Source organism: Taudactylus pleione, unplaced genomic scaffold (genome assembly GCF_031769625.1).
Source record: "Taudactylus pleione unplaced genomic scaffold, aTauple2 ptg000101l, whole genome shotgun sequence".
Lineage (NCBI taxonomy): Eukaryota > Metazoa > Chordata > Amphibia > Anura > Myobatrachidae > Taudactylus > Taudactylus pleione.
In genome coordinates, this window is record NW_028284503.1 from 1,091,541 (window position 1) to 1,106,272 (window position 14,732).

Here is a 14,732-nt window from a genome sequence, read left to right on the forward strand (position 1 = left end):
AACCTGACAATATCGTCAGGTTGGCCTGCATGTTCGGACGATGAACGGCAAAGACCAACGACCTGCGGGAGCACGCATCGTTGGTCGTTCATCGTTTTTGCGTACAAACTGGACGATATAGTGAACGATATCGTTATCGTTCAGTCGTTTAAAATATCGCCCAGTGTGTATGCGGCTTAAGGCGGGTAGTTGCGCAGCATTACTATACTCTAATAGTTTCGATACTATTACAGCAGTCGGGACATCCGGTAAGAGCAGGAGCGATGTGCTGCATTATAATGCTGTTCCCGCCAGCTCTAGTCATGGGGAACTAGTTATGGTTCCCAGGGAAGACGAGGGCATCTCTGCAGGCGAGAGGCAGAAGGGAGGGATCTAAGCTCCTCAGGGTTTCCCAGTCCTGTGTCAGAGCGATTAGGCACCCCTATTGGAGCATGTCATGTTTGTTACGGAGCGTCCTCTTTAGGGTGCCCGGAAAGTGCACAGATGCCACCGGCGTATAAGGTGCATATTATATATCTCCTAGGCAGCAGTGGTCGTCATGTATTCATGTTAATCAGTCAGGTTTCCAGACTACCCTACAGCAGATGTCATCAGACTGGGGATAATCACATACTGCAGTTCTGTGTGACTTCTCCTATTTACAGAGCCTGTCGCTGATCCGTACATGTACAGTATGTGTAGATTCCCTCCTTTCATTGCACTGCTGCGATTTCTAAGCTGTTATCTGCAGTTTGTAAACAGGTGGAAGATTTTATTTTTTAATTTTGGCTTTTGCATGTAAAATCCTATATATTGTGCTATGTACTGTGCTTTAGCGGCGTCGAATCGGCACCAGGAATGTAGGATGAGATCCGTACACAGCGTAACAAAAGCCGTATTTACACTGGAGTGGATGGCTGTGGGATTTCTGCAGTGGGAGGTGCTGGGGCCGGGCTTAGTCCTGTACTGGAATGTCTTTGAACTTGGCTCGGAGAACACAGTGAGAGCTGCAGTGTCTGGGGACTCCTTACCTTCCTTCCAGCCTCACCTGTGTTACTTATTGCTGGCAAACCCACTCTATTGTCTCCCCTGCACTCTGTCGCCTCTCTGACAAACTGGAGGTTAGTCCTGGTCACTGGCGTTTTTGTTTGGCGTTTAACGCAAATGGAAATGATTGTCGGATGCGCTTGTCGCTAGTGTGTGCGCTAGTGGTTTTGAGGTCAACATACGTTTCATTGAGAAACGCAACACACCCTGGTAAACCCCTGTTTGAGTAAGGAGTCATTAAAAATAGTAGGTTCTACTTTTTTTTATTTTTTATTATTTGTTTTCAAGAAAAAACATAAACATTAATAAAAATAAATATTGTTTTACATCACAGTAAACAGTCTGTGTGGTCATTTACATAGATTATATCCAATAGTATAAATCAAACAGGACATACTATAATGCGGGTTCCCTCTGGCTCCGGCGGCAGGCAGGGCGCCGGAGCTCGAGAGGGCAATCTTGTGCGCGCGCGTGCCCGAAAAGGGGGTGTGGTTACGAAAAGGGGTGTGTCTATAAGACTCGTCCCCCTTTCGTCATACTTGGGGGCGTGCCCGGCGCTTACGGACATGCCGGGCAGCCCCCAAGCGCTGCAGAAAGGGAGAATAGATGCCGGGCGCATGCGCCCGGCGTCTATTCTCCGGCGGTGACCGGGTCACCGCATGTTTGTCCACCCGCGGGACACTGCGTCCCGCGGGTGAGAACGGCTCCCGCTGGCTGTTAGGGCAGGGCGCTTTTTGCCCTCCAGAAGGCGGGCAGGGCGCCGCGCCCCGCTAAAACAGCCTAGCGGGAACGCTACTACAATGCCGGTTCTTATTCAGGACATATACTCTAGATACAAATTCTATAGCGAGATTGAAGCAATATCACAACTTCTTTATGCAGATGTATATCCCTGTTCACATACATATCACCTTGACTACATCACATTAAATACAAGGAATCTCAGTATTACACACAGCTCTATCCCCAGCGGTGATCTGTATTAGTAGGCTCTACTTTATACACCTGCTACTAGCATTGAAGCACTGCTAAAATACATGTACTTTAATGCCAGTGGGTATGAAGTTTCCAAGGTGTATATCTTTTTTTATTTGGATGCAGCAGTTTTTGTGTTTTATGTACAGCTTTGTGAAATTCTGCAAAACGAATTAGGCTTATTGTACACTGTTACTTTGTAATATTCCTTGTAGGGGGGCTGGAGTCCCCCTATGGCGCCTTTTCAAAATAAGACACTGGGCTCTATTCAATTCAGCGCAATTCTGAATAACCCCGGTAGGGAGCTGTTCAATTCTCCGCGCTGGTGGATTTCTTCTCGCACCCTCCAGAGGTGCGAGGAGAAATCCGACAAAAGTGCCGGCCACGCAGCGGTTTTCCTGCTTAGCGCGGCGGTTTAGTCGGAGAATGCCCGGCTTTGGCGACTAAACACCCACGTTAAGTCGTGAGAACTGGCATTCTGCTGACTTAACTGGCAACTTTCGGACCAGACAGTGCGGTGAGTTGAATAGCTTCGGGAGCTCCCTCCCATCGCGCTGAATTGAATCAAGTCCAGAGATGGCGATAAGCTCCTTTTCCGTTCATGATCCCTTCCTCCTGGGCGGCTCTACGTTTCGGTGTCACTGTGTGAATCATGTAAATGTCCTGGGAACTAAGGCCAATTGCCCACCGTATTTGCCTGTTCCGCTTGTGCATTTAACTTTCCGTCAATATCGCTGAATGATGAAACTGCATCAGGGGCCCCGTTAATGGGATTAATAGGTGGGAGGGCCTTTTTTTGTTTTGCTTTGGTTCACAGCAGAACAAATCTTGCGGTTTACAGTACAAGCTGCATGATTTCATGTAACGACTTACTAATTGGAGGTGGCTGGATTTGTGTGTCTAAACTTGTCTTCCAAAAGCTGAACTCTGTCAAGTACAAAGGTTAATTGTCTCACGGCGTCTACACAGGACGTAATCCTCACATTTGAGACTTGCGCCATTCTTCGTGCTGGTTAAATGAACAGGTGGGAGATGGGTATGTGTGCTGTTAACCCTCCCTGTGCCGCCCTGGTATGAGAACGCAGCTTCCCTTTGTTGCCTATACTTTCATCTATTGCTCCTAGCGACTCTGATGGTCCGGTGACGCAGTGCATCTGACGGCTTCTCTCTCTTTCAGGTACATGTACTGGACGGACTGGGGTGAGGTGCCGAAGATCGAGCGCGCTGGGATGGACGGCTCCCTGCGATCTGTTATTATAGACTCGGACATTTATTGGCCAAACGGTCTGACCCTGGACTACGAAGAGCAGAAACTTTACTGGGCAGACGCCAAACTCAGCTTCATCCACAAATCCAACTTGGACGGCTCATTCAGGTGAGTGGGGCAGACGTTTATCATTCAGTGGTCCGATTTAATTTGCATTTATTTTGTTAGGAGTTACATATGGGAGGGACGAGCAGTATTAAATGAACTAACTGTGTGGAGTTTGTATATTCTCCCTGTGCGTGCATGGGTTTCCTCCGGGTACTCCGGTTTCCTCCCACACTCCAAAAATATACTGGTAGGTCAATTGGCTCCAACAAAATTAACCCTAGTGTGTATGTGGTAGGGAATATAGAGTGTAAGCTCCACTGGGGCAGGGACTAAAGTGAATGGCCCAATATTCTCTGTAAAGCGCTGTGGAATATGTGAGCGCTATATAAATAACTGGTAATAAATAAAATAAATATAGGGGTTGAATAAAGTGGTCACAGCCAGCCAGGGAGAGGCAATGCTGTATTGATGTCGTTAGGCTTTCTATACTGTAGCGTTAATGTTTTTAACAATCTATTAATTCTGTGTGCGCCTAGGAGAGCGCCATTAATCCAGCGCACTGTGTCCTGGGCAGGCTGCCTCCAGCCAGCATGGCAGTAATCCTCGCCCTGGGAGCAGGCACTCTAGTGTGACAGCCTGACATGTTGTCATAGCTGTGCAGCGGCATGGGGCTGGGCGATGGAAAGTCCGTAGCTCCCTGAATAAAATGCCTTCTCATGGGATTTATAAGGATCCATTTGTATTATTATATGGTGCATGGCGAAAGAGGGGGCTTCACTTTTACAAGCCTTGTTCCCTTGCGTTTGCAGTCCACGACCTTAATTCATCTTTTCTATGCAGAACGTGTGACTATCTTATGCACTACTCCATCAATGCTTTCCAGCGCTCATCCTAACTTGCTACTACATGCTCCCTCCTCCCTGTCTTCCCCATCTGTATCACGCCCGTCTGTCTGCCCCTCCCCTTTTAGAATGTAAGCTCTTGCGAGCCGGGCCCTCTACCCTCTTGTGCTTCTCCTTACTATATTTTCATCTACTTCGTACTCCCCACTAGGACACCTAACACTTGGTGCCTATGCGTTGTTGCTTAATTGGGTGTTACGGCCACCTATGTCTCAATGTATATTATCCATGTCCTTGTCCTTCATTGTATTGTATTTTACTGTAAGGCGCTGCGGAACACTTGTGGCGCCATATAAATAAACGATGATAATAATAATCTGGTCCAGGGGATAGACGGTGACCACCATGATGTAGTAGTTTTGTTTTGAACTGAGCTCCACTCACCGGGTAGCAGCGTCTATAAATGTTATTGTGCAATTTAGACTCCTCATTCCCCCCACACTAACACTGTCCCTATACAGCGGGTGCAAGAGGAGGTGAGAATGCGACCGTTCCTCACACTCACACCTCTTCCTGTCCTTTATGTAACAAGGTGGGCCATTGTCCCGGGGCACTGTATGATTCTTATAATCATCATGCATTATATTAATCGCATGACGGCAGTATGTGGCGGCTATTATACTGCTGCAGGGCTCCGTTATAAGACAACCCCAGTACTAGATGGATATCGCTAGCTGCGTGTAGCTGGTTCTGCGCTGTCTTCCCACCAGCGTATCCTGCCTGACAGACGGGGCCTTGACAGGGTTTTGCTGTAAACTTTTAGTGATGGAAAGAAAATTGGGCGACACTTTCAGCAGGAGTAATCCCCTGTAACTGCCTGACCGTGTTTACACAGCTGCAGGATATTACGCTGATAGCAATCACGTCCTGATTTACTTCTTCTAAACCCTGCGGCTACCAGACCCTACTCCCAAGGAGCTTTATACCCTCTTCCTGGCAGTGTTTTCATGTTCGCATTTTGCTGAGATTTTCTCTGTGAGTAGAGATTCCAGCCTGCTGTCTAGCGAGAGGTTCCCTGTATACTGTAATACGTGTCCGTTTACCTTGGCTGCGCCAGGATGGCGGTTTTTAGCTTTCAGTATACATTATTGGGCGGAATTCAATTGATTCCTGCCGCCATCGTGCCCGACGGAGCTATTCAATTATTGCTCCTGTCGGGCACGATCAGCTGGCAGCGCTACATTTCAGCTCGCAGCCCCAGGGGGGTGAGAGCTGAAATGTGCGAAAAGTGACATGTTTGGGCGCCCAAACATCACTTTTCGCGATCGCGACCAGCACTTTGGTCGGGTTTAGCTGCTTTACGCGGCTAAACCCGACCACTTTTGGCGCGATTAGCGCAAAAATCTGGAACAATTGCATAGCGGCCCACGAACTCCTGTCACTTTAGACGGGAGATGCGGGCCGCGAAAACAATTGAATTCCGCCCAAAGTGGTGTTTAGGCTTTTTATTGTACCGTGATTGCACTTGGTATCCTTTTGTGGGCTGAAGCAATATTAAGAATACAGCCTGTATATATTCAGTGACGTGATTAGGTAGCTCTAGTGCAGGGCTATTCAACATGCGGCACAGTTGTGCTGTCAAGGCATGATAAAACTGTGTCAGAGCATGCTGGGATGTGTAGTTTCGTAGCAGCTGGATGGCCGCACATTAAATACCCCTGCTCTAGTGAGCACATCGTTTATAAACCTCATCCAACTAAGGGCTGTATTCAATTAGACGCGAAAAGCCGAGATCTGCAAAAAAGTTTAGCCGATTGCAACTTTGTCGCCTGTCAGAAAATGATCTCCGTATTCAATTCCATCCGCTTTTCGCGTACGGTCAATGCAATAGGCGAAAAAGATTCGCCTCTGAATAGCGGGAGAAATGATTTGCAACATTTTTGTTTTGGGGTGTAAAGGTGGGGAAACCACTCAGAACCCTTGGGACAGCCCCCCAATGGACAACTGTCAAATTCCCGAAAAAAAACTTAACACCCTAAAAAAAATACTTTGCATTTGGGGGGGAAAAAGCACAAAGTGGGGGGACAACTTCACAAACTAGCAAAATAAGGTTCTGGGGGTGCTCTAAGAAGGGGTGAAGTATTTCTGGTGTTGCAGGTGCTTTTATGAGGGCGGAATTTCACACTTTTTTAAACCTTCACTTTAGAGGCATTAAAACATGCTAGCCCCCATTTTCAGGTACCCCAAATTTGCCAGGACTACTTATTTGCTCCTTATAAATCCTGCTTTATGCCATTCTTCACCACTTGTGCAAAGGCGCTAATTAGAGGCTATTGCACCAACTTAAGTACCCCAAACAGTTTTATTAGGGCTATTCGGGCACTACTACATTGAACCCCAATGTTTCTGCATCTATTTGGGGGGATCAGACTGATTTACCCGATTCTGACACCACTTTCCGCCTGTTCTGACTCAGCATGTCGCCGTTTTCACGGCTTTCGGAAATGAATAGGGCAAATAGCAGGGAGGCGAGCTGTAAGTTTCCGTGTCTAAAATGCGCTATAAATTGGCATGCGAAACTAATTGAAGACCGCCCTCAGTGGTAGTTGCGCAGCATAGCCTTTCCATATGAAATCTGTACCATTCCTCCATTTCTCAGCCAAACTTCTTCTTTGGCTCCAGTGTTCTCTCCCTGGCCAGGATCCATGCCGCGCGGGCACATGAAGAATTGGTGTTTCGGTGCGGACACCACGCCACTTGTGTATAAAGTGCTTTCTCGATTTCTTTGGTGTGATAGATTTTGTGCGCCCAGTAAGAAGAGCCAGGGGAGGCGTCCAGGACGCAACAGAAAACAAACGTATCCGCTGCTGCGTCCCATCTGTTCTGGCTGATCACTTTGGAATGATTTCTCGCTAATTAATAATAATACCATGTGGAATAATGACAGCTCGGAGAGGCTTTGTAGAGGATATTTAGATTCTATGTTAGTAATTTGTGTTTATGCCTTTTTAAATTAAAGATTGTTAGTAGATCTCTCACCCATTTCTATAAGTAGATCTGGACACTGTGGACCTCATTCAGAGTCGGTCGAAGCGGCCGCACGGTCGTACGCCACCGATGTTCGCTATACTGCGCATGCGTAAAGTTCGCAATGCGCGTGCGCAAACTAGCTGCTACGATCAGAAATTTCTCTCTCCTTGAACACAGCCCGGTTGGTAGTTTGAGTGACAGATTGAGCGTTTGTGGGTGGTAACAGGGGAAGGTGCTTGAAAACGGGGGGAGTGGAGATCCGAACGCAGGCGTGCCTAATTATGCGAACGGCGTTTTATGGGAGTGCATACGGTTTATGGGAGTGCATAATTAACAAAGCAGCGTCACGTGACATGGGAGGTTTTTACACTGACCTGATCGTAGAGCTTAAGAGAGGGTATGGTCAACCTTAAGCTCTACGACCAGTTCCGATGGTTCCCGATGGTCTCGATTAATCCTTATATGCCCGGAGATGACGTGTAATGCGTACGAGAAGGGGGCGTATATTTTTTTATTCCTTCCGCTTCCTCCCCTTGGTCGGCCAGCTACCGATCCGAACTTAGGGACGCAACTTGCGAGGGAATCATTTGAATATCAGGCCCCTTTTCCCGTGCGGCCGCTTCGACTGACTCTGAATGAGGTCCTGTGTTCCCTGTTAATCTGTCTAGGGATGAATAAAACTTTATATCCGCTATAGGTGGACTAGTTCCTACATTTCATCTATCTTTGTTAGTAATGTAACAGACCTCTGTGACATGGTAGCTATGCGTGCCGCCGGGCTTCGTGCCGCCATTCTCAGTGATACATTGTGTCAAATTGAATTGGGATCTCCTATTTTTTTTGGCTCTACTCGCCTTGTTAAAGCAGTAGCTCTGGACACATGGTTATCTAAAAGCAACATAGAGAGACTATTTGCATATTTCCTTTTTAATTGTGCAATCTGTTTTGTAGAGAAATGCGGTTTATATCGGGGGAGGTGTGTGATTGGTCCTCGGACATGTGCGTTACAGCCCCGCGTGCAGAAATGGCGGCGGGGTCGTTTAGTGGTCTGTTCCTAGAGTGTGTTTAGTCTCCTTATTTTCCTGATGTGTTCTTCCCAGGGGTTAGTGAACCCAAATTTGTTTTATTTGTAAGTACCAAACTGTTCCAGCTGTGAGGCCTGTGTGGCTCAGGGTAGACCTGTTTACTTTAGCTGGCCGCTCACCTCTGGGGGTGGGGTGGGGGGGTGGGGGGGGGATCTGCTTTTCATTGCTCCCTGTGTCCGATTACACTTGTGATAATCTCCTCAGCCCCAGGCAGGAAATGGCAGCGGACGGTAGTCGGACTTTCAATGCTTTTCCATAAAGTCTCCTATTGTTTCGCTGCGTTCACAGGCTGATTGCATAAAGAGATCCTTGTGACTGAGTACATGGAAAACGCTGGCTCCGGGCTCTTGTGAGATCAGCCCTGATTGCAGATGGGAATCCTTGGTGGGGGATATTAATCATATGGTTTATGAAGATTACATGGAAGCTGAGGAGCTTGGGGACCCCAGGACAGCTGAGCAGAATGTAAAAGGTTCTGTGTATTGACTTGTACAGAGCAGCGTGAGCAGTGCGTTCTGCTGGAGGTGTAACCACGCCAAGTATTCTACCACCTGAGAGCATCACTAAATACTGTGTGCTGGAGATTTATTGTATTCACTCCTCATTGGCTAATGGTTAGTTTTGGTTCTTGCTAAGAAGGATGTGACGGTAACTCTAATATAACCATACTGCAGTGACAGGCAGGAGAACACCTATAGCCCATCCACTTCATAGTGCAACGTGCTGACCACACTGGCTATCCTGTCAGCTAAGAATAGGAACCGGAGGCTATGGTGGGCACAGGCCACGAACACTGGCAGCAGCGTCACCTGGTCTGACCATTCTCTCATTATGCAGAGTTTAGCATAAACAACATGAATCACGGTCCAGGCTGCTGGTGGTGCACTGGTGCGGGGAATGTTATCTGGGCATTCATTAGGCCACATAATACCAAGTGTACATTGTGTGAAGCACATCCTACCTGATTGCTGCTGACCGTGTGCTTCCCTTTATGGCCACAGCCTGCCGGATCTGTAATGGTTATGTCGCACCGCACACGCCAACGCTCGCCGATTTCATGCGCATGACGTCTAGCCATCACAATTTAGCCCTTGTAAAAGTCGCTCAGATCCTTACGCTGGCCCCTTTTTTTCCTGCTTCCAACACATCAACTTTAAAGGTGCGTATCCACTTGCCGCTAGAGGAACGACAGTAGGATTACAACATTGTAATCGTACAGTCGTTCCTCGTCCTGTGATGTGCCTACGCTGAGCGATATGATCAGTGTAAGCACCCACCCTCACCAGGCGATGATTGATGTCACAAATGACCAGCGGGAGTGCGAATCGCTGGTCGTTTTCGACCTTTTTCATGCACGATTAATGAGCGATTGAATGATAATGTTATCATTCAGTCGCTCATTTTAATCGCCTAGTGGATACGCAGCTTTTGAGAATGGACTATTCACTTGCTGTTTAATATATCCCACCCTTTGTCAGGTGTCATTGTAACAAAATATCCATGTCACTTACTCATAACTGTTTGGTGGGCAGAAGTTGTGTAGTATAAGCAGGCTCTAATTGTTATATATATATATATATATATATATATATATATATATATATATATATATATATATATATATATATATATATATATTTTATATTTAATTTTTTTTTTTTCATGAAATGAGGTTGTGATGGCTTCTGAACTTTTGTTCCTCTTAAGCTGTAACCTGCCTGAATGTGTTTACGGGTCCTGTTAATGACTCCTCATCAGCTCCCCAGGGATCTGGGATAATGTGGTGGCTTTTCATTCTCTGCAGTGAATATAGATCCATTAGTTCATTGTTCTGCCTGTAAGGGAAGCCGGCTGATGGCTTGTAAACCCCCTCTCCAGCTTTGATATTGCAGACTGTGTAACAGCTGTGGGGTTTAGCATCACCTTGCTACCTGTATATCTGCTGGATCTAGCAACCAGCAATCTCTACAGTGTGGGGATCCCTATGTTCTCCTCAGTGGCTATAACTTGTGCTCCCTGCACACCGGCTTCCCGTTACACAATCGGACTAGTGCCTCGACGGCTCGTGTGTTCCCTCGCTCCTCTATGGGGTGTGAAGGAAGATTTTTGCGATGCTACTGGATGTGATTTAATGTTCCAATGTGTCCTTCCCGCCATTGAAGCTTCCCCACTAATGAATTGGTTATGAGGTAAAACGCGATATCCAAGTGGAAGAGTTCATTTATTTACGCATTTATCTTGAGGCATTTGAATCCAATTTATCCAGTCATTGTTGTCTTACCCTCGGTCTATTAAGTGCAATGTATATACACTGTTACTATAATGTACAGTGTATTAATCTACACACAATTGCCTGAGAAGAGCTGGTATGGATGATGTTTGGATCACACGGGTACTGTTTATGTACACGGGTGTTGGTGTGTTAGTGCAGTATTTCACTCGGTTTCATTAACGGGTTAATGATTTTATGGGGGCGATTCAATTGATGCGCGCACCCCCAGCTTGCCGCCTATAGTAATGGGCGTCTTTCAGCTATCAGAGTAATTAAATAGTTTCTCCGATAGACGCCTATTAGCCGTGGCAATCACTTTTTTTTTTCTCTTAGCCACCGGAGGTGCGAGAAAATAGTATTAAGTTCCTAGTTTGGATTCCTCAACCTGGACTTTTGGCGCCCAATCAAGCGCTTTAGACTGGTTTAGCCACTGTGCGCTGCTAAACGTACGCTGCCGGGGGGGGGTGCGCGTTAATTGAATCGCCCCCTATATGTCTTATATCCCTTTCAGACAGAAAAACAAATTAGGGTCAATCATTTCCACTTGGTAATTTGCTGCTCAACACGGGTAATTTTTCTGTCTGAAAGGGTCAGCCCAGGTCGAAAAATCCCGCGACTTCGACCCAGGAATTTACTAGTTTCGGAGACCCAGGTTGACTGTTTCAGACAGAAGAAATACCCGTGTTAATCAGCAGATTACTGGGTTGAAATCTAATGTGCACTTCTGTCTGAAGGGGTGTACAGGCAGGGGCTTTTTCCTGTCTGAAATCCTGGACACACCTATGCCAAGAATCTATTGTACCAAAGCACAGGCACACAACGACAACAGTACGAGGCTAATGGGCATTAAATACACTGATTTTATGTGTGTGTATGTATATTACACACACACACACTCTAAAAAGTAATGTGATGCTACAGTGTATAAAACATTTTAGCGGCAGAACACGAAGGGTGGAATTCAATTGGTTCAACCCCCTTCGCTCCCGATGGAGCTATTCAATCGTTGCTCTTGTCTGGTGCGATCGGCTGGTGGCGCCGGCATTTGGCTTGCGCCCCCTGTGGGGATGCGAGCGGAAATGTCCGAAAAGTTGCCCAGCAGTTTGGTCGCGTGTAGCCGTTGTACGCGGCTAAACCCAACCTCTTTTGGGCTCGATCGCCGCAAAGATCGGCATCAATTTAATAGCGCCCCGCAATCTCCCGTCACTTAAGACGTGAGAATGGGCTCGCGACATATTGCCCCAAGTGTCTAGGTGAGAGGCGTACCATCCCACAGAATAATACAGGCATATCAAGCAGAACGAAACAGCTTTGCAGGATGAAACCAGTATCATTACTGAGGATATACAATCATTATATAACCAGTATATTAACCAGTATGTACACCTGTGAGGGGTCTCTCCACACACCTGGACTTCTAAGTGTTGTGAATTAGTGACACCATAGACCTTAATAAAAACAAAACAAAACATGTTTTAAAAGCAAGACACATTCCCGTACACCTGAATAAGATCTAGCGGCCAGTGCATTGTTAATGAATGACGTAACTGTGACCGTTAGGTCGTTCATTAAAGTTGTCCAGTGTGTACCTAGCTTTAAAGTACCAGTATGAAAGATGTACTAATAACAATCTGTACAGGTTTCCAGTGTTCTCCCTAAACACTAAAGAAGCCTCTGATCGCTTCAGAGGCCAGCGTTCCCGGTGATGTCACCCGCGACAAGAGGAGCCTGCCTCGCGCCTGCTGGATCTAGTTAGATTCAGTCAGCGCGAGGCAGCGGGAGCGGCCAGCGCTGGGTTGGGGCCAGAACCAGCCTGGGGGCACTATTAAAGTCTGGGGGCGCTGCATAAGGGACACTATTAAACCTGGGGGCGCTGCATAAGGGACACTATTAAACCTGGGGGCACTGCATAAGGGGCCAGCCTGGGGGCACTACATAAGGGGCCGGTCTTGGGGACATTATTTAAGCCTGGGGGCACTGCATAAGGGGCCAGTCTTGGGGCACTACATAAGGGGCCAGTCTTGGGGCACTACATAAGGGGCCAGTCTTGGGGCACTACATAAGGGGCCAGCCTGGGGGCACTACATAAGGGGCCGGTCTTGGGGACATTATTTAAGCCTGGGGGCACTGCATAAGGGGCCAGTCTTGGGGCACTGCATAAGGGGCCAGTCTTGGGGCACTACATAAGGGGCCAGTCTTGGGGCACTACATAAGGGGCCAGTCTTGGGGCACTACATAAGGGGCCAGTCTGGGGGCACTACATAAGGGGCCAGTCTGGGGAAACTACATAGGGGCAATGCATAAGGGCAAAGTTAAACTACAGGGGGCACTGTATAATGGGCACTTTTGACTGAGAGCCAGTGGGGGAGCAGCCTGAGACCTGTCGGGCTGGATTGGTAAGGGAGATACCCCTTTTCCCCGGCGTACGCATACTTGCGAAGGCCCCCACCCGGTTACTTTTGGATGCCACCCGGCCGGAAAAAATTTCTGGGGAGAACACTGGTTTCCGGGGATTATCTGATCTGGAGAGGTTTGGTACATAAAGTTGTGTGGGGGGCGGGTGGAATAGGTTCCCCTGCACAGCGTACCTCCTGCCAGTAATACCATGGAAATACCCTGTTACTCCACCTTTCAGGCCGCAGAGAGGCTGATCAGAGAGCAGTAGTTGGGGCACAGCTGAGCAGCGCGTGCAGTATACCCAGTTCTGACACTCGCCCGGTCCCCATCCTCCTCCTCTGCGTGACGGGAGCTGGAGACCCTGCTGGTTGTACCTGTGCATCGGGCGGTCTCACTCATTGCAGCATTATCTGTGACTTTCTGTTCTCACTGCATCTTCCCTCATTTGCAGACAAAGCGTCGTGAAAGGGTCCCTGCCTCATCCATTTGCCCTCACGCTGTTTGGCGACACCATATACTGGACGGACTGGACCACACACTCCATCCTGTCGTGTAACAAGAACACTGGCGAGGATCGGCGAGAGGTGGACACCAATATATTTTCTCCCATGGACATCCACGTTTTCAGCCAGCTGAGGCAGCCAAATGGTGAGTGGGGGGACTCCGTTGGATGGGTTAGGGCCTTCTCCCATCTCTTAATGAGCACGTATTTAGGCCACGTTCCAGTATTAATAACAAGCCGAGTCTATATTTCTGTATATCGGAAACACCTCCCGCCTGTTGCCTGCGAATCCTTCGCTTTAGGTGAAGCGTTGTACGCTTGTTAGATGCAATAATTGTGACATAAATCAGTTATATGCATTTCTATCTTTTCCCCAGCAGCCACCAACCCCTGTGCCAGCCATAACGGCGGCTGTTCCCATCTGTGCCTGATGTCTCCGGCGCCGCCGTACCGTCAGTGCGCCTGTCCCACAGGGGTGCGACTGAATGACGATGGGAAGACGTGTATGCACAGTGAGTATGCTGTTACGTCTTACTGTCCCGCATATGCTTTATACTAATAATGGCTCCACAAATGTCTGATTGTTTTGTATACAGGGGGAAGGCTGTAATTGTCTTTGTTTTATTTTTCTTCTCCCCAATGTTAGCCGTATATATTTATATTTAGAGTATTGTCGTGCAGTTGTGACCAGACAGTCACTTTATCTGATGCGGCAATCGATTTGTAACCTGTAAAATGATTAAAGCTGTTCTTGGGTAAGGGTCGGACCCTGGTAGGCGTTTATGACCGATTAGAATAAAGTAGAGGGTTTGTGTTTGCCGTAAGGTTGTGATAGCAGAGTTAATTTATTGTCCTTTTGATGCTCCTGTGTTTTACATCAGCCTGACTATTAGCATTAAATAGACAGCTTATAAATCTAAAGCCATTGGACACGTCACAGCTCTGATCTCTGCATTGAATCCAGCTTTGTCGTAGGGCGAAAAAAAACCACGCGACTGCTTTATGTATAAGCACAGAGGGACGCTAGATAGTGTGATGTGTAGTTTAGGTTTTTAGCAGTGTAGACGACTGTGCATTATATACACAGACAGGACGCACCAAGCGCAGTGTTGGGGGAAGGGGTAAAACGCGATACCCCTGGTTTCTGTGAGTGAGGGGCTGGAGTCTGTCACTGGCACAGATATCAATCCTTCCACAGGTGTCCCGGCCGCCTCTGTCTGCTGCTCTCACGCAGCTGCTACATCTGTTAGTCATACTTTAGAGACCTAAAGTGGGCGCTTTTACCAGG

The 14,732-nt window shown here is 47.6% G+C and overlaps 1 protein-coding gene across 5 annotated transcripts in view; it reads left to right on the forward strand.

The window, feature by feature from the left end:
- LRP6 (LDL receptor related protein 6) overlaps positions 1-14,732 on the forward strand; it is a 54,337-nt gene that overhangs the window by 14,109 nt on the left and 25,496 nt on the right. For 3 of the 5 annotated variants that reach the window (XM_088470598.1, XM_088470600.1, XM_088470601.1), the window contains exons 3-5: positions 3,179-3,376; positions 13,394-13,590; positions 13,825-13,956. In XM_088470598.1, coding sequence (XP_088326724.1) covers positions 3,179-3,376; positions 13,394-13,590; positions 13,825-13,956 — 527 coding nt within the window. Of the gene's footprint in view, positions 1-3,178; positions 3,377-13,393; positions 13,591-13,821; positions 13,957-14,732 lie in introns of all 5 variants that reach the window. The other 2 variants (XM_088470597.1, XM_088470599.1) reach the window with 1 other exon arrangement.